The sequence below is a fragment of the Notechis scutatus genome, chromosome 7 (genome assembly GCF_049901735.1).
Source record: "Notechis scutatus isolate UNSWTSFEM ecotype Mainland chromosome 7, rNotScu1.2, whole genome shotgun sequence".
Classification (NCBI taxonomy): Eukaryota; Metazoa; Chordata; class Lepidosauria; order Squamata; family Elapidae; genus Notechis; species Notechis scutatus.
This window is the reverse complement of record NC_142015.1, coordinates 22,895,804-22,919,773: the sequence shown is the minus strand read 5'-3', so window position 1 is coordinate 22,919,773 and position 23,970 is coordinate 22,895,804. Positions and strand designations below refer to the sequence as shown.

General features: G+C 41.7%; 1 protein-coding gene across 1 annotated transcript in view; it reads right to left on the bottom strand.

Annotated features, from left to right (window-relative positions):
- Positions 1-23,970, bottom strand: part of LOC113419326 (uncharacterized) — a 132,889-nt gene that overhangs the window by 86,509 nt on the left and 22,410 nt on the right. The window contains exons 8-19 of the mRNA XM_087969823.1: positions 21,804-21,994; positions 20,402-20,538; positions 19,116-19,340; positions 17,515-17,656; positions 16,189-16,312; positions 12,005-12,196; positions 10,487-10,624; positions 8,935-9,117; positions 8,226-8,420; positions 6,695-6,843; positions 2,001-2,169; positions 847-981 (exon numbers count right to left, since the gene is read on the bottom strand). Of these exons, the coding sequence (XP_087825949.1) occupies positions 847-981; positions 2,001-2,169; positions 6,695-6,843; positions 8,226-8,420; positions 8,935-9,117; positions 10,487-10,624; positions 12,005-12,196; positions 16,189-16,312; positions 17,515-17,656; positions 19,116-19,340; positions 20,402-20,538; positions 21,804-21,994 (1,980 nt within the window). The remainder of the gene's footprint in view (positions 1-846; positions 982-2,000; positions 2,170-6,694; positions 6,844-8,225; positions 8,421-8,934; positions 9,118-10,486; positions 10,625-12,004; positions 12,197-16,188; positions 16,313-17,514; positions 17,657-19,115; positions 19,341-20,401; positions 20,539-21,803; positions 21,995-23,970) is intronic.

The window sequence follows — 23,970 nt, the reverse complement described above, 5'->3', positions numbered from 1 at the left end:
TTTTTTTACTACCTGTTCTGTCAAACCGGTCCACATCGGTAGCATACCACCACTGCTATAGTCCCAGAATAAAAAGAGGGAAGCATTGTCGGTACATCAATCACTTGTCTTGGCCAATTGACCAATCAGTCTGTTCTTCTGTAAGATTTGGAAGTTTACTTAAAGGCCAGTACAGGTTGTCCTTGATTTAACAACTGGTCATTTAGTGACCATGTGTAGTTACCACAGATGTACCTGGAAGTACTTACAACCTGGTTCTGACATTTCAAAGGCTGCCCTCTTCTCATGGCTACTTGCGGGGTGCTCAACACTTGGCCCACATTTTTGCAGTGTGACATGACTTGTTTTGTGACACTTTTGCAGTTTTCGGCAAAGTTGACTCACAGTGACCCATTACTTTACTTAATGACTGTAGTGTTTCTTTACCAACTGCCACAAGAAAGGTTGCGAAATTGGGTCAAATATGGGGATGACCCAATTTACAACTATGATGGGCAGGCTCTGTTATGGTTGTAATTTGAGGACTTCCTATGTATGTAATGAAAGGAGCGATGGATATTGCTTTTGAAGGAGTTTCCATAGATTCCATAGAAGAGCTATGGTGGCACAATGGTTAGAATGCAGTATTGCAGGCTACTTCTGCTGACTGCTAGCTGCCAGAAATTTGGCAATTCAAATCTCACCAGGCTCAAGGTTGACTCAGCCTTCCATCCTTCCAAAGTGGGTAAAATGAGGAGCCAGATTGTTGGGGGGCAAGAGGCTGACACTGTAAACCGCTTGGAGAGGTCTGTAAAGGCACTGTGAAGCGGTATACAAGTCTAGGTGCTATTGCTATTTAGAACTTACCACTGGACAAAGAAGAGGCAGGATGCTTCGAGATGGACAGTAATGCCCTTTGGGACAAGCCAAGGGTTCCACCAGACCAGTGTGGTTGCAAAACATGCCAGCTGGGCATTCTCTGCAGGCAGATTGAGCCAAGCTCTGGAATGAAAAGAAGTAGAGGAGTTTGAAAGGGCAAATCCCACTTAAGTTTCACTGAACAAGTCTCAAAAAGCCTAAATAGTTCTGGGGTGAAAGAGATGAAGTTGATGTCCTCTCAGATCGACTTGCTTTCATACATGACCCTCCTGCTAATCACCATCTGGGGGAGCTAAGAAGAGCAACATAGATGATTAGGGGACGGGAGGCTAGAACATACAAAGAACAGTTGCTGGAACTGGGTATGTCTAGTTTAAAGAAAAGAAGGACAAGGGGTGTCATGATAGCAGTGTCCCAATATATCAGGGGCTGCCTCAAAAAAAGAAGGAGTCAGGCTATTCTCCAAAGCACCTGAGGGTAAGACAAGAAGCAATGGATAGAAATTAATCGAGGAGAGAAGCAACCTCGAACTAAGGAGGAATTTTCCTGACAGTGAGCACAATTAATCAGTGCAACAATTTGCCTCCAGAAACTGTCAATGCTCCAGCACTGGAAGGTTTTAAGAAGAGATTGGATAACCATTTGTTTGAAATGCTATGTAGGGTTTCCTGCCTAAGCAGGGGGTTGGACTAGAAGACCTCCAAGGTCCCTTCCAACTCTGTTATTCTAAGAAGAAGAAAAGACGCAGAAGGTTGCAAGGCAACCAGTATTGTTCTATGTAGATGAGGCACAGGGCCATGGACCCAGAACAGATTTATAATGGCCTGATAATTTGCCTTTTAAGCAATTAGTCAAGTCATTGGTTATGAGAAAAGTAGCAGGCCTAAAAAACTCAAAGCAAGTGCTTCTTCTGAGATATCAAAAGATGAGCCAACTTCCTGTTTAATCACCCAAAGCGACTGTCATTAATTGGTAGGCTGTCTTTCCTACGTTGCTTTTTATTCCTAATTAGGGCTGTACATCAGCACACTCACAAATAAGTCTATCTTCTCATTCTATGCTCCATGCTGAAAATATCCTCTCTGCCTTTTAGATAACTGAAGCTTCAATGCGGCTATTTGTATTCCGTTGACTCTTCTTACCGGCTGAAAAGTCCCGGATGGACACGGTTCGGGTTGGAAAGCCCCTTCCAGAGCATAATGTCCTTCTTTGGCCATCATCTGGGTCGCGGTTCTGGCAGAGCCAGAGCAGAAATAACCAGGTTTGCATGGCCCACTTGGAGCTATGGTGTTTGTTCCATCACAGTAAAGCCTAATATTAGAATGAAAGAAAAGCTTTATTGTATAAACTAGCTCAATACCTGTGGTTTGCTACGAAACTATATGATCGGCTTAGTTTTGGGGGAGGAAAATAATGTGGGGGGGGGAATTGTGCCTCTGCCTACCACGATCTATCGGTATTCATCTGGCTAGGGTTCTGTCAGTGTGTGAGAGAGTTGAGGGCTGTTTGGAAACTGATAGAGTATTTGCTGTGTGAGCAAGAAGCAGACAGCAAGCAGCCTAGGCGTGGCTTAGCTCAACTGTTCTGTACTAAAGCTGCTTGGTGCTCTGAAACTGAAACTCCTCTCCTCCACTTTGGTTTTGCATTTGGAACAGATTTCTTTTCAGGTGGGGAGGGGGAGTAAAACTCCTTAGCATCAGAGCGTGTTAATAATAATATATGAAATATTAATGCTCTGATGGTCATTTCGAAAAATCCTTTTTTGGTCAGCACCTAGAAGCCAAGAGAAATGTACCTGCCAAATTTCAAGTTTGTCGGCTTCACGGTTCTGGAGATTTTGTGAGGATGCATGAGTGGTATTTTGCTTTTATATAGAGGGAGATTTGCTTGCTCTTGTGCTATGTAGGCAAGCTAACTTATGCAGAACATTAACATGGGTGCAACTTGGAGTAGACAAATAAAAGATGTCCTGGGTTTCAATAGTCGTGATATGAATCAATCAATCAGACAGGACATTTTTCAAGATGGCTTTGACTGGGTGGGATTATTTGAATGTCACACATGCAGTTTCAAGATTATGATGTCCGGTAATTTGGATCGTTTAAAGGGGGCTAGGGAAACTCATGGAGGACAAGGGCTCTTTTTTTTTTTTTTTCCTTCCTAGAGTTTTTCTGCAAACGCAGGATTGACTTTTCAGATCCACCAATAGTGATACATTGAAAAAGGAACTGACAGAGTGGCTTGTTGCACAAACCTGATGTTGATGTGATTGAACCCAAAGTCACCCAGCTGGCTTTCATGCCTAAGGAAGGACTAAAATTCACCCACCCCTGGTGATTGGCCCAAAGTCACCCAGCTGGCTTTCATGTGTAAGGCAGAACTAGAATTCACTGTCTCCTAGTGATTGGCTCAAAGTCACCCAATCAGCTTTCATGCCTAAGGTGGAACTAGAACTCCAAATCTCCTGGTGATTGGCCCAAAGTCACCCAGCCAGCTTTCATGACTAAGGCAGGAGTAGAATCCACCCATCCCTGGTGATTGGCCCAAAGTCACCCAATCAGCTTTCATGCCTAAGGTAGAACTAGAATTCACCCTCCCCTGGTGATTGGCCCAAAGTCACCCAGCTGGCTTTCATGTGTAAGGCAGAACTAGAATTCACTGTCTCCTAGTGATTGGCTCAAAGTCACCCAATTAGCTTTCATGCCTAAGGTAGAACTAGAATTCACCTTCCCCTGGTGATTGGCCCAAAGTCACCCAATCAACTTTCATGCCTAAGGTGGAACTAGAACTCCAAATCTCCTGGTGATTGGCCCAAAGTCACCCAGCCAGCTTTCATGACTAAGGCAGGAGTAGAATCCACCCATCCCTGGTGATTGGCCCAAAGTCACCCAATCAGCTTTCATGCCTAAGGTAGAACTAGAATTCACCCTCCCCTGGTGATTGGCCCAAAGTCACCCAGCTGGCTTTCATGTGTAAGGCAGAACTAGAATTCACTGTCTCCTAGTGATTGGCTCAAAGTCACCCAATTAGCTTTCATGCCTAAGGTAGAACTAGAATTCACCTTCCCCTGGTGATTGGCCCAAAGTCACCCAATCAACTTTCATGCCTAAGGTGGAACTAGAACTCCAAATCTCCTGGTGATTGGCCCAAAGTCACCCAACCAGCTTTCATGACTGAGGCAGGAGTAGAATCCACCCATCCCTGGTGATTGGCCCAAAGTCACCCAATCAGCTTTCATGCCTAAGGTAGAACTAGAATTCACCCTCCCTGGTGATTGGCCCAAAGTCACCCAGCTGGCTTTCATGTGTAAGGCAGAACTAGAATTCACTGTCTCCTAGTGATTGGCTCAAAGTCACCCAATCAGCTTTCATGCCTAAGGTAGAACTAGAATTCACCTTCCCCTGGTGATTGGCCCAAAGTCACCCAATCAACTTTCATGCCTAAGGTGGAACTAGAACTCCAAATCTCCTGGTGATTGGCCCAAAGTCATCCAGCCAGCTTTCATGACTAAGGCAGGAGTAGAATCCACCCATCCCTGGTGATTGGCCCAAAGTCACCCAATCAGCTTTCATGCCTAAGGTAGAACTACAATTCACCCTCCCCTGGTGATTGGCCCAAAGTCACCTAATCAGCTTTCATGCCTAAGGTGGAACTAGAACTCCAAATCTCCTGGTGATTGGCCCAAAGTCACCCAACCAGCTTTCATGACTGAAGCAGGACTAGAATTCATCCTCCCCTGGTGATTGGCCCAAAGTCACCTAATCAGCTTTCATGCCTAAGGTGGAACTAGAACTCCAAATCTCCTGGTGATTGGCCCAAAGTCACCCAACCAGCTTTCATGACTGAGGCAGGACTAGAATTCACCCACCCCTAGTGATTGACCCAAAGTCACCCAGCCAACTTTCGGTGATTGGCTCAAAATCACCCGATCATTGACCAAAATCACCCAGCCAGCTTTCATGCCTAAGGTAGAACTAGAACTCACAGTCTCCTGGTTTCTAGCCTGGTGTCTTCACCACTTTCCTACAGAGGACAAGTATACCTATCAAGGAAGATTCACTGTAACCTTGGGATTGGAGGCAACATGCCCATAAAGCACAATTGCAACAACAATGGAAGAGGGTATGTTTTCATCTTTAGTGAGTACCAAGAAACATTTATTTGCCCTTGGTGAAAATACAATAGTTGTTAGTGACCTTTAACCTAAGCCAGCTTGGTTATCCTTATGCTCTTATCTTGTATTTCTATGGAAAAAGTAAAAGGTGCAAGTGAAATATGGACATTTTAAAGAAGGATTTAACTAATAGATGAAGGGTGAGTTTAATAATGCTTTCAATAATCATAATCATAAAAAAGAGCCAACTTGACTTTGACTATTGAGCACTGGGAAAAGGTGACTAACTAATATGGGATAATTATGACTGTGAGACCTTCTTTGTATGCTTTCCAGAGGCATCTGACTTTTTTAAAAAGGAGATTAAAATATTGAAAAAGGCACTTTTACTCTGATCAGCCAAGCCTCGCTTTCTTACACGTTTAATCTAGATGACATGCAGCCCTATTCATCACTGGACTTCAACCAAAGATTAAGCATGGCTCATAACTTAATTCTTCAGTTCCAATTACCATTTTCCCCCCAAATCACTTTGAAACTTGAAACAGGAGAATTAATGCAACTCATACATTATAACAGAAATTGTATTTCCCCAATAGTTATGTAAATTTGGAAGCTTGCACCAGAATATTGAAATTCCACTTCCAACAGATATAATTCTTAGCGTGTAGATTTTTATGTGGTACAATTCATGAACTATTCATGCTATGTTTTTCACCTGACTCAACTTTCCTACAGGTTTCTAGTCCAGTCTCCCTAACTGAGTATCCTTCAAATGTGTTTCATAACACCCCATACAGTTGTCCAACACATAGGAGATTGCTGTACACCTTGTGATATTGTAAAGCTGATTGTGATATTGTAAAGCTGAGTTCTATTTTTTTCAGGATCACCATTTTTTCACTGTAACTGTCAGAATTCCAGCGACCACCCTAAATAAATCATGAGCTTTGGGCCAAACTTCAAAAAACTTCAAAGATTTTATTGGGAGCAACATACTGGCATGATCTGTATGAAGCCAAGTCTGAGACATGTAACTTATGATCACCTATGACCCTGTTTCCCACTCCACCCCTCTGGGTGTATCATAATTCAAATTGTCCAACGGAACATATTCATGGGCTAGGTGTCATCAATCACACTCTTCAATAGAGGATTTTCGTGCCCAGAATACCCAGTTGCCTCAGTTACAATCTCTCTGAGATAAGCTTGGAATGTTCATTTGCTGTCTGCTCCTTAAGGGGTTTCTTCCCCTTGTTCATATGGCAATATGGAAAACCAGCATAGGAATGTTTTACAATTTGACAGTAATAGTATATGGCAGGGGTCTTCAAACTTCACAGCTTTAACTCCCAGAATTTCTCCAGAATTTAACTTGTGCACTTCAACTCCCAGAATCCCTCCTCCAATCATGCTAGCTCAGGAATTCCAGGAGTTGAAGTCCACAAGTCTTAAACTTGCCAAGTTTGAAGACCCTTGGTATGTGGGGATGATCTTGGGAAGAAGGGAAGAGATGCTGCCTAGGAATGATCAGGTAAGAGATGGCATAGTCTGCAGCTGTAAAGGGGCACAGAAAGAAACTCAGAAAAGATCCTCCCTAACTTCTCAGGCTGTAAAAGAGATGGTGGGAGAATTGTACTTTCAGACCTGCACGATTCTGCTAATATAGTCTTACAGTGAAATAGAATTAGCTCATCAGGTAATGGGAAGACTGACACTCACCCAGGTGGGCAGTCCAAGCATTGCTTCTGATATCTCAACCCGCTGGTGTTACTGTAGGTTCCTGCAGGGCAGAGGATGGGTGAAGATGACCCAATGGGGCAATATGTGCCTGGTGGACAAATGTTCCCAGTGACTCCATCGGTGGGCACCTGAAGAAGAGAAGAAGAGCTACATAGATACATATACAGTATATATCAAAGGGAAAAAATGATAAAAGACAGAGACATTCCTCTGTATTTAATTTTCTACAGAGAATAATGATGAATCTTTATTGCTTTCTTAGCAGTCAGTATCACTTTTATATTGGAGTGTCTATGGAGATCCTCAGTCATCCAGGTTATGGTTATCCCAAAGGTGCTTTTTTCAAGAGCCAACTAGACTTTCTGGTTTTTCTTTGAAGATGTTTTGCTTCTCATCCAAGAAGCTTCTTCAGCTCTGACTGAATGGTGGGGAATGGAAGGGTTTACACTCTTTGCAGACAGCTTGTCATTTGCATTCTTTTAACAAGTCATTAAGGTAACCTGGAGATTTATCTGTGTCCTCAGGGTCACCTGAATGATGGAAATCGGTGTGGAGCCTTCTTGGAACTGTGGAAAGGACTGTGTTGCAGACTGGAGGTAGAAGATGCCATAACCCTCCCCCTCTGTAAAGAGAGGGCTGTTCACTTTTAACATAGGTGGCTTCTTTGACCCCCTCTTTCAAACCAGTGGTCCTCTCTGTGCAAAATATGGACTTTGTTGTCTTCAAAAGAGTGGTCTGTCTTTTAATGCAGGTGGACTACTGAATATAGTCCAGATGTGTTTGTTTTCTTATGTTGCACCATGTGCTTATGAAGTGGTTGTTTTATTTCCCCAATCTACAGATCTGCAAATGGCTCGCTGCATTGCACTGCATATACCACGTTGCTTAGTTTCTGTCTGGGTGTTTGATCTCTGGGGTGAACCAGCTTCTGCCTTAGTGTATTCTTGGGTTTCAAGTGTGCATATATGTTGTGTTGGCTGAAGATCCTCCTGAGCTTTTCCAATACGCCTGCAACATACAGAATGACTATGTTGCTTCGTTTATCGTTCTCATCATTGTCTGTTACAGAGGAGCTCCTGTAGGGTCTTTTTTGAGATTTGATGAAGGCCCTTTTATATTTGAGGTCTGAAGGCAGAGGGGAAGAGGAAGTTGGACTGAACGTACATTCCTTTCCATGCTATAAATTACTGAATGCAAGTAGAAGTCATTGATCATTTGCCATCAGGCTGGTGTCAATTCTTATTGACCATATAGATCTTTTCCAGAATGAGCGTAGCCTTTGAATTCTTTCCACAGCATTCCCATTCCTGCCCTAATTGAATTTATCTACACTCCTTCTGACTATCCTCTTCTTTTTCCTTCTACTTTCCCCAGCATTTCTCAAGAGAGTTGGATTTTTGCATAATTAAGTGGAGCAGACAAATATGTACACAGATAGAGGTGTCCCTATCGTTTCTTGGGAATGTGTGGTGAGAGGGACAGAAAATATCTAAGTGAGAGTCAGACTTACCGAAGACACTGCTCTTCTCCAGCAATAAAATCCAGCCTCACACCGGCCGCTCGGGGCAGTCTGTCCTGGAATGGCACAGAAAAACCCTGCTCTGCAGGGGATGCATTCCTGAAGGCTTCTCAACCCCTTCCTGATCCCATAAGTTCCTTCTGGACAAGCTTCAATCTGTGAACTACCAGGAGGACAATAAAACCCCTGAAAAACAAAGACAATGCTGGTGTCTATAGTTGGTGTCTCTCCTGTGAATTAAATCCAATTTGAGGGGTCCTTGGTGCTCTCTGAGCTTGGTTGTTTTCTTGCAGATGTTTCATTACTCAGACTGGCAATGTCATCATACCTAATTTGGGTAATGAAACGTTTTGCAAGAAAACAGCTAAGCTCAGAGTGCACCAAGGACCCTTCATCTCAACCTTGAGCTACATATATTCTCCTTTATTCAATCTGATTTAATTCCTTATCTGCAGATCCTCATGCAAGCAAAAGAATATCTTCCCTAATAAAAGAAGAAAAAAAGGAAATGCCCCTTAGGTGAGAAAAAGAATTTCTAATTAGGCCAACAAAGACTGAAGAACCTGACTATTAGACGGACAAAGAAGTTCCAAAGATGATAGAAAACAGATCTGCAGTATCCTGAAAAATAGATGCTCAGCATCCTGGACAGAAGCACACCATTTATTTACAATCAATATTTTGTTTTCTACCAACTTACCATTGGACAGATTTTAGGTAGGATCATTGCTACAGAATCACAATAGAATCCAGCTGGGCAAGGTTGGCATACATCTCCTCCATTCAGAGTGGAATTATCCCAGTAGAAGCCAGGTACGCATGGGTAAGAGAAGGGGAACCCTGTCCCCAAGGGGCATGCATAGCCCAGGGGGCAATCTCCAGTCTAAAAGAAAACATGCACATACGTAGGAGAAGGAATGGTAGAACCAGGGGTGGAGTTAAAAGAGGGATCAGTTTAGAATCCCTATGTTGCCACAAGCAAACTAAGTTCAACCCTCCTTGAGTGCCATTGGCCCTTACCTATCTCTAACCAAGTGTTCATTCTTAGTTGAGAAGGTCCTTGTGCATAAGCTAGAGCAAGAAATCAGTTATTGAACCTTCACTGTGGACCTGGTCTTTCACACCTGACAACACATGTGTCTATGCTGTCAATTACATGAAGTGCAGCTAGTAGCTATGGAGAGCAGAGTACAATCTGAAAAGAGAAGGTTCTTATTTGAATGTGAGGAGTGTATTTCCAATGGGTGTTTAAATGGGTAAAATAATCCGTCAAGGAAATCCAGGCAGTTCAAAGGAATATAAAGATTTATTGCAAGCTTATTCTCTCTACAAGAATCTAAACTACTAGCAGTCAAAGCAAATAGGCGGTAGATGAAAGTCAATGGAATTCAAGGTGGGCTGGATGTGGATCTCTTATGGGTGCAAAGGGACTCAAGGCTAATGATGCAGTTGACCCCTCCCTCGGGCTCAGCCTGATCATCACCTACGGAATCATGATTATCGAACTAGTCAAAGAATCAAAGGCTGGGAGTGTAGAAGTTCCAGAAATTGAATAGCACACATAATATTTAAAAAGGGGGTTCTATCCTCTTTTTACCCTCTTTCTCTCCAACTGAAGTTTTCTGAAGAAATTAAGACGCCCAGTGTGATGGTTACTTGGGTTTGCCCTTCTGAAAGTATCTCAGTCTGCAAGATATGGTGGGGGAGGGAGATAGGAACACCACTGTCTGGTATTAGAAGATGAGTGGGAAGACATGCAAGGATTGAAATTGGGGAAGAACATTCAGGAGAGGACATAGATAACCAATACTGGAGTCCCTTGACTGAGACATCGGTCAGCGTTCCAAGTAACAACCTCCAAATTAAAAGATTCCGAGACTGTCATCTTCTCAAAGATCCATTTTATTAGAGATGTCATATTGACATGTCGGAGGAAAAGCTGAATCTGAGATTTCTGGGTTTTCCTTAGCCCAAAGAGAATCCAAAATTCAACCCCTGCACCCAATAGTTCATCACGTGGTCCAATCATTAATCTTTTCCAACTGGAGACTATCCCTAGGCACTCCCCTCCAGGTGCAGAGCAACATGTCCTTGACTCTCTGAGAAAGGAATGTTGTTGTGGCTAATTTTCCACCTCTCCTTGAAACCCCACTCCCAAATTCCCAGGCACTGCATGTGGCAGCCCAGAAGCCTTAAAAAAAAAAAAAAAAAAAAAGCTCCCAAGCTGACAACATCATCACTGAAGTACTCACAATTTGGGATATTCCTTGGGGTTCTTGTCCTTCTCCATAACAATACTTGCCCTTAGGACATTGTAAGCATTGTTCTGCTTTGCTTAACCCGCTTTGGTCCCCGTAGGTCCCATTAGGACATGGCTTTGCATGAGGATACTGGAGGTAAAAGAAAGAATGGAAGGTGCTCTTAAAGCAAGTAATGATGGTATAATAGCAATTACTGATGACACATTGAAACGCTCCAAGCTCTTTGTGCTCGCTTCATTCGTTTAAAACTGATTCACTTCCCCCCTTTCCACTGCGGCTCTCAAATTATCCTTGAAAATACCTGCGATTCTGATAGATTTTCTTCTGATAGGTTTCCATGCAACAACTTTGTAAAACAGATTCGGGGAACTAAAGACCATTATATCCTACCAAGTAGATTGCTTACCTACCTTTCTCTGGATTGAATTCCTTCTAATCACAGAATGTAAGAAACCAGAGTGGATGTTAAGAGCTAACTAATCGCACGGTTAAAAATCCTGACTTCACGGTTGTTACGGAAATGGAAATGTCCCCATTCTTACAGCCCAGGGACTGAATCATAAGTTTCCAGTAGGGGGCGCTCTCCACTGGAGGTGGTTGATGGGATAAGAAGATGACCTCACCCTCCTGCCATTCGTCCCCTTGGTTTTAGTCTTGATATAACTTTTCTTTTTAAAAATAATAATAATAAATTTTATTAATTTTCTATTAATTACATCCTTTAGTGCCTAATAAACATCATGTTGCCTGGGTATTTAATTTGCTTAACAATACAAATGTCATTCTTACTCTCCACCCCATTTTTCCAACCACTGGTAAAACAAATTCCAAGTTTGATAATATTCTGTGTCTTCTTTTCTTTTTGATTTTTCAGTGTAAGTCTGTCCATTATAGCACAGTCTAATATCTTCTTAATTATCTCTTCATCTCGTGGTGTTCCTTCATTTTTCCAATATTGTGCAAACTTTTCTTAATTTTAATTGTTTTTTTATTTATTAACTTTTTACTGTTTGTAAGCCTTCTAGAGTCAATGCATCAGTATGGGAGGCTTATAAGTGTAATAAATACATTAAATCAATTAATAAATTTTGCCTCACATCACTGAGGGGAATAGTAAAGTTTCTTGCATCAGAAAGTGCTTACATGAATAGTACGATTTTGGAATTTGGGAATTCCTAGGGGAGAACACAAAATTCTGAAATCTGTACTTGTTCTAAGTTTCCATACTAATTCCCCTCCTGAAATGCAAACAGATATATAAGCAGTTTGCAAGAAAGCACAGACTTTCACTTTACAATATGAGAATAGTATCTTAAAAATTCTCTACCTGTTCTAGGAATTCTGAAAACAAATACGCACAACAGGAAAAACTGCAAATAGAATCTCTGCATTGATTTTTCTCTTCGATGAAATACACTTGCATGGGACAAACAGATGTTGTTTGGGGGGAAGGGAAAGTCTTGATGAAAATCAAGAGACACTGGACCAAACTGATGGATGAATACTCACCATGTTTCCTGGTAGACAGTAGTAGCCCCTTGGACAAGCATGCTCTTCAGTGTTGGGAACAGCTGCCAGGCCTCCAGGGCAAAGCAAACCAGCTGGGCACACCATCCGATCCAACATTATCTCCCGGCTGGTATTTGTGTCTGCACAAAAATGCCCAGCAAGGCAGGAAGAGCAGAAGGTAGATCCAGGTTCCTAACCAGCAAAAAGAAGAAAAAGAAACAAGGACTCAGTTGAAGTGCTCAGAACTTACTAATAAAGGAGAATATTTGTAGCTCGGGGTTGACATGAGGGGTCTTCTGAACTTGCTTGTTTTCTTGCAGATGTTTCATGACCCAAACTAGGCAACATCATCAGTGCTAGAAGGGAATGGGGATTGTGGAGTGGAGAAGGAGGGTGGGAGAAGAGGAGGGGGAAGGAAAGGAGGAGGAGGATTATTGCGGGGCCCTAGGTGCTCTCTGAACTTGCTTTGTTTTCTTGCAGACATTTCATGACCCAAACTAGGTAACATCATCAGTGCTAGAAGAAGTCTGAATGAGAGCAAACTCTCCACCCCCTAGCACTGATGATGTTGCCTACTGTGGGTAATGAAACGTCTGTAAGAAAACAAGCAAATTCAGAGAGTACCAAGCACCCCTCATGCTCAGTGTTCTATATTAGCATACTCCAAATACTATTATCTGATTGGTCCACACATACTGCAAGATGATTGGTTAACTAAGCTACTGTGATTGGCTCGTTATGAATCAACCACGATTGGCCGGACCGATCGCGGGAGATTCAAAGAGCTGTCATTGGCTGGCGAGCCGCGAGCAATCCCTATATGAAGGGCTGCTGCAGCTCCAAGATCTTGTACTGATCTATACATTAAAATAAAGAGTGGAAAAGTCACACTGGTCTCGAGTCTCCTTTCCCGCGATCTAACACTCAGAACTAGAAAGTTCTGGAATCCTAGCATGGAAAATAAGGCAAATTGGAGTAGAAGACATAAAAAAGAACAATGCATAAAGGAAGAACACTCTGCAAGAATCCTGGAGCCTAGTTTATTAAAGACCATGTACGTCACAAAGGGTGAGTGGAAATCAGATTGAGAAGGAATGAACCACACATTAATTAAACAAAGTTATATAGCCACCCAACTTACACATAGCTGACTCTGGGGTGGCTTAAAGTAGCTATTCAAAAAAAATCCATCATATAATAAAAATTCATAATCTCACCCACACCCCCATGGCAGCAACAACACAATCAAATCACTCACTTGATTGGCTCTGTCTCCATTCACCAAATTATGCTTTTAGGCAGTGGTGGGATTCAAATAATTTAACAACCGGCTCTCTTCCCTAATGATTTCTTCCAACAACCAGTTCACCAAACTGCTCTGAAAGTTAACAACCAGTTCTCCCAAACTGGTATGAACTGGCCGAATCCCACCACCGCTTTTAGGGCTTTTCGGAAATGCAATAGGGTGTAGGCCAACCATACTTTGGGGAGAACGATATTCTATAAAAAAGAGGCCACGACTGAGAAGCTCCTTTTTTTGTGGTGCCACCGCATGACAATCCTTAATTGATGGGACCCATAATATGCCCTGCCTTCCTGTCCTAGTGTGTTGGGTGGATGCCATAAGAGAAAAGCAGTCCTTCAAATAACCTGGCTCGAAGGCATGTGAGGCTTTAAAAGTGATAACCCGGCATCTTGAATTGAATTCAGAAGTAGATCGGCAGGAAATTCAGCTCCCGCAGAAGACATGACACATGTGTAAGTCTAGGCTTGATCCCAACAATTGACTGTTTTCTGAGATTGAATTGTTTTGAATCCAACACTGGATTGAAGACTGCATTAACACATTAGGGTCAATTCTTGGCTCAACCTATTGGATGAGCCCATTCAACTCTAGTTTAGCAGGGTTAAAGATTTTACTTTTAGCCTAAGCTGACTAAGTTATCCTCTGTTAAGAGAACTGATGAAGACATTTGTCCAAGAAGACCCCAACCACAGCATGAGGCAACCCTGGAAGTGCTCTGATACTTTTTTTTTTCAATTATACCAATACAAATAATAAATTGCAATGTCATTTTTGTGCTGTGGGTTTTTTTTGGAACTCACACATTGACTGTACTACTTTCTTCAATGGGAAGAAAGCAACTGAAAATAATACATTTGACCCAGGGGGAATTGGGAAGAAAGGGTGTGTCTCTGTAGAGACTCAGAGAGAGAGACTCTGATTAACACTCTGGATATCTTTCATCATTTTTGAAGGCCTGGTTTTAGGCATCTTTGTAAGACTTAGGAAACAGCTTTTGGACTTTGTGCTTGAGATGGGGAAAAAAATGAAACCTTGATTTGGGGTTTTGCAGATTAAATTGGTTTGTTGCTATAGAAATGGCTAGTATATATTATTATGTAAAAGTAAAACATTGAGGTTGTATGTTATGTACCTTATTCTACTATGCCAAAAGGAGTTGGAAGTCAATGCTTTTCTTATTTCTTCTCACTCCTTTACTCTACACGTTTATCTCTTCCCTTTTCCTCCCCTTATTTCCCCCTTATTTTCATTTTTCTTTGTATTCCTGTACTCTATATTTTGATAAACTAATAAAAAATATGAACAGTTCGAGGCATCTTTATAAGATTACTCCTGATTCCTAACCTAACCAGCCTAGGAACATAAGAAAGGCAATAATAAACCACATTATTTGCCATTTGTCTCTGTAATTTAATCCCTAGCTTTGATCATAATAAGCATCTTTGTAATAAAGATCTTTGAACTTAGGCCAAGTGTTGAAGCTGTTATAGAAAGCTAGCCTGGAGCAGATCAGAAGTACAAACTAGAGAGCAACAATGCTTCATTTTGTGTGAAAGGACGCAGGGTTTGGGGCTGGTTTGTTAGAATAAAGGCTTTTGCCATTCTCCTAATCAGTGCTTCTGACATGCTGTTTCCCTTTTGTTAGCAAAATGAACATTCAATTGCATTGCAATTTCATCTCCCCCAGGAGCCAATCAGGAATGCTCCTATCTGCCGCCTTCTTTTTTCCCCTTGCTTGAATCATTCTGAAAATGAAGAACAGAAAACTGTCCTTAGTGCACATTCCTTTTGTTAGAATTTGCGAGTCTCTTTTGCTGGGAGGAAGTCATGGTGGAGAATAAACAAGATATGATCTGCTAGGAGTTAATGGTCACCTAACAACCCAAGAAAACATAGCCAACAGTAGCCGATGGCAAGGAAAGGTGCACGTTGAAGTTTAGCAACTTCAGGAGAACCAGAGTTGGGTAAGTAAATAGGATGAAGAACTGGAGGACTTAAAACAACACTGAGCTTGGAAATACACTGACTTTTAGCTTAGGTAATACCGCAGGAGTATTATGATCTTCTACAGAAGGAAACTCTCTCTCTCTCTCTCTCCCTCTCTATCTATCTATCTATCTATCTACTCTCTTTATAGTCTCTCTCTCTCTGTCTCTGTCTCTGTCTCTGTCTCTCTCTCTCTCTCTCTCTCTCTCTATCTATCTATCTATCTATCTATCTATCTATCTATTTATCTATCTATCTATCTATCTAGTTTCTCTGTCTCTCTCTCTCTCTCTCTCTCTCTCTATATATATATATATATATATATCTATTTATCTATCTACTCTCTTTATAGTTTCTCTCTCTCTCTCTCTCTCTCTCACACACACACACACACACACACACACACACACACACAGAGAGAGAGAGAGAGAGAGAGAGAGAGAGAGAGAGAGAGAGATTTCAGCCCTGTAGAAGAAAAGGTGTTTTCAATGTATATCTGGAAGTTCTAAGCTGAAATATAATGTTACCACAGAGAAAACTGCCAATGATTTCTGTTAGAGAGAAAGAAACATAATCAACCAGCCAATTCCATCCACTTACCGCTATTGAATATCCTTCACATCAAATTCATAAACCCAAAATTGCAGGATGGATCAAGACAGACAGCCAAAGAGCTAAAACAGCAACTTCCCCCAATCAGTTGCCTTGAAGATATTCCGGATTTCAATTTTTATTAGCTTCAGACAGTGAAGTTAATCGCCTCAAAATCAAAATGAAGTCATCACCCCAAACCTCTGGAAATACAGCCACAAAACTGTTGACGTTCTGGACAATTTTTCTTTTGATTGGTTACTTCTTTTGGCTGCTTCTCCATCAGTTTGGTGGTACTTACTGAAAATTTGCCAGATCCGCACAGATGAGGTGCAACAGTGCCCATTATGGGACATTGGTATCCACCTGGGCACAGTACACAATCCTCAGCTGATGTTGCACCTTGCTCTAAACGATACGTCCCCCTGCATCCGAAGAAAGTATGAAATAAAAATCAGTTTGATATGAATTGGGTGAGGTGGGATGAATGGAGAGGAGGGAATATTTAGGTGTTTTTAGTTGGATTAAAAGAAACCTTGATATGAATCCATTGCTTTCCTGATGCCTCTTTAAGTCATCTGGCCTAACCTGGCTTCCTTCACCAGTCCCATAGTGCAGCGGTCTCCAACCTTGGTGACTTGTGGACTTGTGGACTTCAACACCCAGAATTCCTCAGCTAGCCATTTTAGCTGAGGAATTCTGGGAGTTGAAGTCCACAAGTCATCAAGTCGCCAAAGTTGGAGAGCCCCTACATGGTGAATTCAGTACTTAATGCAGCTTGAACAATGTAGAAGAACTGAAGTCTTTTGAGCAGTAGAATGAGATTAGCATAAATAAACCTGTGACAGTCTCCAGGTCATAGCAGCTTCAAAGATCCAACATGTTTCACTCCCTGAGATAAAAATACAAGATTACTTTTGGACTGACAGTTGAAATGTTCCTCAATAAATGTGAGTGGGTGGCACTTGATGTCATGCCCCTGGTGGAGACTGACTCTGAAGGAGAGGAGGAACAGCTGACAGGGAGTGGAGGTGTGGCTCCAGAGGTTGTGGAGGAGGCTGGGGAAGGGCAGAGGCCGGCTGGGCAGTCAGAGGAAGAACCAGGCCATCCCTTATCCATCCTAGGGCACACAGGGAGGAGAGGATAAGGGAGAGACATGGTCTACTCAGGAGAGAAAACTTTACTTTTAACTGGAGGCAAACCCCAGGGAGTGGGGTTTAGAGTCGGGTTTCCTCAGACATGCCAATAGGACATGCCTAATAAATCTATACTTTGAGGAAGATGCCTGCCTTGGGGTTTTGATTCCATTGAGTGTGTTACTTGGACCCTGATACACTGGTGGAACAAGCAATGGTGGAAACCTAGCAATTATTGGAAGTTTTCTTCACATCCCTGATCACATCGTTGACCGTGATGCAATGGTGGTAACTTTGAGGATGGGGTCATAAGTCGCTTTTCCTGAGGCTGTTGTAACTTTGAACTGTCTTTCAATGGATTAACTCGCTATTAACTTGGACTGCAACCTTATGGGAGCTCAAAGGGAGTGAATTCTTATAATGATAAATGCAATGATGGAGTCACATTACGAGGCCCAAAATTTGAGGGACAATTTGAGAGTTTGACTTACAGTGGACAGAATCCTGGTTTGATGGTTGCTTTGGGACAATAGACTCCCTTTGGACAAGCAAGGCAATCATCCACATTCCCATTCCCATGTTTGCTGCTGTACGTTCCTGCTGGGCATGGAAACTGAGTACTTGCTTGACTTCCTGAACCAGAAAGACGGAATACACAAACCATAATCATGGGGAAGAGGGAAAAGAAAGGGAGATGTTTGTCTAACACATTTTTTTTATTATTATTACAGGTCCGTGACTGAACAAAATATATTAAATAAAGCCTACCATGTTTCTACAAGATAGAACACTCTGCGTCGAATAAAGCACGTGCGATAAAATATCTCTATTTGTCTATCAGAAGCAGACAAGTAGCACATAGATAGAAAAAGATGCTATCATGAGTTATAGCAACAAACAAGCTTTTCAGGAGTTTTTTCCCCCTTTGAGACACTATCTAGTCAGCATTTCACAGGCTTGGCAATGTAAGGGTGGGTGGGCTTCAATTCCCAGAATTCCCCAGGCAGCCATACCAGATGGGGAATTCTGGGAGTTGAAGTCCATGCAGACTATGACATTGATCTGGTACAGTGAGGCCATATGGTATATGCCGGTGCATGCTATCCCGGGATAGGCAAGTTTGAAATCCGAACAATCCGTATACAAATTCGGCTAATCCTGATTTTCTTGAATTTGGTAATTGAGAAGTCTGCTAAATGCGTTTGAGCTTGAGTCTCACATCACCACAGACGTGTTATTCTGAGGCCCTTGATCTTATCACCTCGTCTACTGCAGAGGTATCCAATCCGGTTTCATTGAGGGATGCATCAGGGTTGTGTCTGACTTAGGGGGCCAGGGTAGTCATGGCCAGGGGATCATGGTCAGCTCGATGTCACTCATCAAGACTGATTTTGGTCACAACGGCTTCCTGCAGCCCTCTGCCAACCAAAGCAGAGCTTGAGAAGCTGCGTGTGGCTTGCACGGGCTCCATTTTTGCTGGCAGAGGGCTGCAGGAGGCTGCTGCAGCTGAAAATGGAGGGCAGGTGGGCTGTGTGTTGCCCTCCCAAGCTGTTTTTGCTGGCAGAGGCATCATGGACTGGTCCTTCTCTGTTTTCATGGTGGGCCTGCGGACCAGATCTAAGCATCCCTTCAGCTGGATCTGCCCTCCCCCCGCCCCCGGCCTTGAGTTTGACACCCCTGGTCTACTGATTCTGAATTAAAGGTACAAACAAACCAGAGGTGGTATTCCGCCGGTTCTGACCAGTTCTGGAGAACAGGTAGCGGAAATTTGGAGTAGTTCAGAGAACTGGCCAATCCCACCTCTGACTGGCCCCACCAACCCCATCTCTTCTCTGCCTGCCGAGTCCCAGCTGATCGGCTGGGTCTTCTTTGGTTGCCCTGCACAGGAGAACGGAGTTGGAAAGCAGGTTAGTGGGGTGGGGAGGGAATGGGATTTTTTCAGTATCCTTCCCCTGCCATGCCCACCAAGCCAGGCCACACTGACCAAGCCACGCCCACAGAACCGGTAATTAAAAAAAAATTCAATCCCACCACTGAAACAAAGAACACCAGAAGAACATCAACCAGTTCATCTTGGACGGGATTATCTTACCTTCTGGACAAAAATGCCCAGCGCTGCACTTCCCAGATGGAGTACTGGCTCCTGCCAGACAAAACCATCCTGGAGGGCATGGTGCACACTCTTTTTCTGTGGCCAGACCTGTCCTGTTGCTCCATGTGCCAGGGGCACACTTGTATTGCGTTGGATGTTTGGTACCTGGAGGGCAGTAGTGTCCTGTTGGGCATGGGACAGGTGGCCTTTGCTTTCCTCCTGAGCCTTTGAAAAGAATAATGGTCAATGAATTATGAGAATCTGACTTAGATCCAGTAGGACAACTTTGTTGTGTTGACTAGAAACTCTGGTTTTGTAATTCTAATATTTAAGGACACCACTTTGGACATAGATAAAGTTCAGCTTTGTTTTCTTGGGGGGTGATATTTGAATCATGTTCACACAATTTCTATTTAAACCAGGATGGGAAATCTTTGGTTTATCAGTCTAAATTTCTCCTGGAGGCTTTCCTTATATTCCTAAAAGGTGAATCAGAGTATACATGCATAGATTTCCTGAAGATTAAATACTTGTACTTTGGACATGTTCCCTTTGATTTTAGTTCCACCTACCATTACATCTCTTTGAATAATTTCAGGGATGGGATTCTACCAGTTCGCACCTATTTACTAGAACCGGTTGTTAACATTCTAAGCAGTTTGGAGAACCGGTTGTTAGAAGAAATTACTGGCCTAATCCTGTAAGGAAGGCAGAAAGGAAACATTCTGGTCTTGCTTACAGAAACTGCCTCTCCATTAACCCTTATTACATTCTTGGCAGAATTAGACTTCCTGTCTCAGGAACTTCTCTGGAGTTTTTTTTTCCCTTCCTTTGCTGGTACTTTGCTTGTGTGGAGTGACCATTCAAAGTTACAATGGCACTGAAAAAAGTGACTTATGACCATTTTTCATACTTATGACTGTTGCAGCATCCCCAGAGTCATGAGAGGCCAGGCGAGGAGATGCGTGCCTCGATGTGAGTGATATTGAGTTGCCCACGCCCAGCCAGTCACATGACCACCAAGCCATGCCCACCACCTAAGCCATGCCCACAGAACCGGTTTTTAAAAATTTTGAATCCACCCCTGGATAATTTCCATGCTGGATCTCGACTCTTAGATGTTCTCTAGTCCTAGTTTAAACATGCAAGTGAGAATCGTTCTAAAGCTCTGGTGGTTTGTTGGTACATCAGTCCATGTTACTCCAGGATCAGCAGTGGAGACTTACTCATCTTGTCAAAATAACACATACCAAAAAATAAAATAAGATACATCTGGAGCAACATACCTCTTGGACAGACCAATCTCTCTGGACAAGTTTCACACTGGGATTTATCAAAGAGATCAGAACGGTTACTGGATGTTCCAGCAGGACACGCATTGTTGGCGGAATGTGGGCTTGCAGAACCAGTTGGACAAACATACCTAATTAAAAAAATGTCAGAAATTTTACTTCCAGTTTCTTAGTTTCACTACGAAAGTATTTCCTGTCATGACTTTATTGAAGTATAATGGGGTTATCACCATTATTTGTGTCACACAACACACTAAGTTTGGTTAGTTTTCATATATATATATAATTTTTTTAAAAAATATTTTTAACATACAATAAATCCATTCCATTTCAATCATGGATCCATTAGGTACATATTTTGTGGGCTTAACAATTACTAATAATATTCTTCTTACTATTATAACAATATAATAATAATTACATTCCCATATATGTAATATAATATTCAGTATGTCTATTACATTAGTTTCTCTTATTGCTTTATAAATACGTCCCATTCCTTTTAATTAATTTTATTTTCTAGCCATTTATAAAACAAGTCCCATACCATGTAATATTCAGATTCTTCTTTTTCTTTAATTTTTAATGTTAATCTATTCATTTCTGCATATTCAAATATTTTTTCAATTACTTTTTCCTCTGTCGGTATCTTATCCCTTTTCCAATTTTGAGCAAATACAATTCTAGCTGCTGTTAATACATGTAATTCCATTTTTATATTTGAAGAGTGTGTTTTCTAGCTGTCCAACATGTTAAAATATAAACACCATCATAATCATTGTAATCGTGTACATATAGACATACATGCGATCCTATCAATTGTTATTGAAAATTATACTGTCTTCCATTATAATATTGATTATATAACCATCAAAATATTTACTAATCATTTTTTTTTGATGGCCTAGCTTGTTGTGTGAACGCACCCTGATTTGCTGGTTGGTAGTTCACTACATTATACATTGTCAGAAACTGAGTTAATTCAGGAACCAGGTTCTATGCTATCCAAATCTCACCAAGCTGTATTCTATTCTCCTCCCCTAATAGCCATTTCATTATTCAGCCATATGAAATTAGAATCTTTTAGGAGAGGGGGGAGGGAGAGAGAGGATGAGAGGGAGATATTAAACTTTTAAAGCCTTATTTAAAAGGAGGGATTAAAAAAAAAAGAATTTCAAGCATCAGCAAAACATGCCAACAGGCTCAGTGCTTCACATCTATGTCTTTGCAAATAGAGCATGATGCAACCAGGAAACTTTTGCTATTCCTCTAAAGACCGATGCTTTTTTTTTGCCAAATGTCAGACATGCAAGAAACCCACCCACTTGGTGTCATGAAGTTGGCCACTTAGATTCCCCTAAAAGAAGGTAGCTACAGAGAGGAGTAACATACTCACCCCACCATACATTCCGAATCTGGCTGAGCCAAACCAATTTGGGTGCAGGCATTACCAGCAGGGCAGGCTCTACAGTCTGTGGGTTCATCTTGTCCCTGGAGAGGATTATAAGTCCCCACTGGGCATGGATTTGGAAAACTCATTCCATTAGGACAAAAATATCCAACGGGACACCTCAGACACTGTTTGAACTCTGGAGGGAACATCAAAGGGGTACAAAAAGAGAGAGAACAGCAGAAAATAAATACTATCTGACTATCTAATGATATCTTCTTCCCCAGAATTCTAATTTATATGCTTGTGTCCTAGCCATTCCTAACCCTGTCAAACAGGTTGGGGACACAGCAATGGCTGTAGTTGAACTATCATTCTGTAGAGTGATTGAAATTCCTGGTTTTTTTTAAAAAAAATGAATGCAAGTGGATTAAGTTTGGGTGAGCAGAGATAAGCAATTTTTTTTTTCTTGATTCAGAAAGAAGGGACTGTATCAGTTCTTGGGAGAACCAAGAGGCAACTTCTGCCCAGGTTTTTAGATAGGAGAAATTCACCAGCAGCTACTGCCAATAGCTAAGGCTCTTTTGGGTGATAAATAAGATATATAAGAGATAAGATAGGCATAAGATTATATATATATATATATATATATATATATATATATATACATACATACATACATACATACATACATACATGATAGCTAGGTAGATAGGTAGATAGGTAGATAGGTAGATAGAGATAGGTAGGTAGGGTTAGGTAGGTAGGTAGACAGACAGACGGACAGATAAAGACAAACATATCTTATGCATCACCTATATATGTATATACTGTATATATACATGCACACATACATACATACATTCATATACTCATGCACACAAACACATACACACATATACATGCACTGAACAGATACTTTTAAAGGCTATAATAATATGTGTTTGTATGTCTCTCTCTCTCTGTGTGTATGTCTCAGACAAACACACTTGCAGGAAATGATCCACAAGAGAACACAGTTTTGTGCATGTGTGGTTATGGTGGATGGGTGATTCTAAGCCGCATTTGTTTTCTGAATGGAGAGCAATGAATAGATTCCAGAGATTGGTAATAGACTTAGTACAAACATGGAGAGGCCTGCACGAAGGACAAGAAAATCCAAGCACGAGAGGGGGGCTAGGGAAGTGAGCTGTGTGAATAATGGAGCCACATCATTCTGATTCTAAGAGGGGGAGATCTTGAGCTATGCAGGAAGAAGAAGAAGAAGAAGAAGAAGAAGAAGAAGAAGAAGAAGAAGAAGAAGAAGAAGAAGAAGAAGAAGAAGAAGAAGAAGAAGAAGAAGAAGAAGAAGAAGAAGAAGAAGAAGAAGAAGAAGAAGAAGAAGAAGAAGAAGAAGAAGAAGAAGAAGAAGAAGATACTAGAATGACTGTCTGGAATGAATGTCAACATCTATGAATGTCACTATTACTACAGCCCATTTTTGTGGTCCATAAAGTGCCCCCCAAAGGCAAAGACCAATGCATTAAAAATCTGCAATGTGAACCAGTGGAACAGCTTGCCACCAGAAGTTGTGGGTGCTTCCTCCCTGGAGGTTTTCAAGAAAAAAAATGGGCAACCACCTATCTGAAATGGCATAGTGTCTCCTGCTTGAGCAGGGGGTTGGATTAGAGGACCTCCAAGGTCCCTTCCAGCTCTATTCTGATTGATTAACCTCCCCAGCACATCCCATAGAGAAAGAAGGGAGGGAGAAAATATATATGCAAATTAAACCGAAAGGCATAGTTTAAATGCTGGTTAATGCCCTTGAGAAATTGAAGTTCTCCAGCAGCTATGCTTATTTTCTCCATACTACAAGCCTTAAGAGAAAGAATTTAAATCTGCTGGGTGGATTAGTAGTCCTTCTAAAATACAAGAGAAATCCTCTTCTCCCAAATCCACTCAGTTGTCTAAACATCAAGACGCAGCTTTATCTGGGTTGTGTACTTGAATTGAACGATATAAGAAGCTTCCTTACTCAATATCAAACCATTGATCCGATTTTCCCAGCCTCGTACTCTCTAGATTTGTCGAATCGAAAGCTCCAGCTATCCCATACCCAGAGAAAGGTTTTTTTTTTTAAAAAAAAACAATTATGTACACTAAAGTATTTCTATTCTGTCTTCCTCGAGAATAT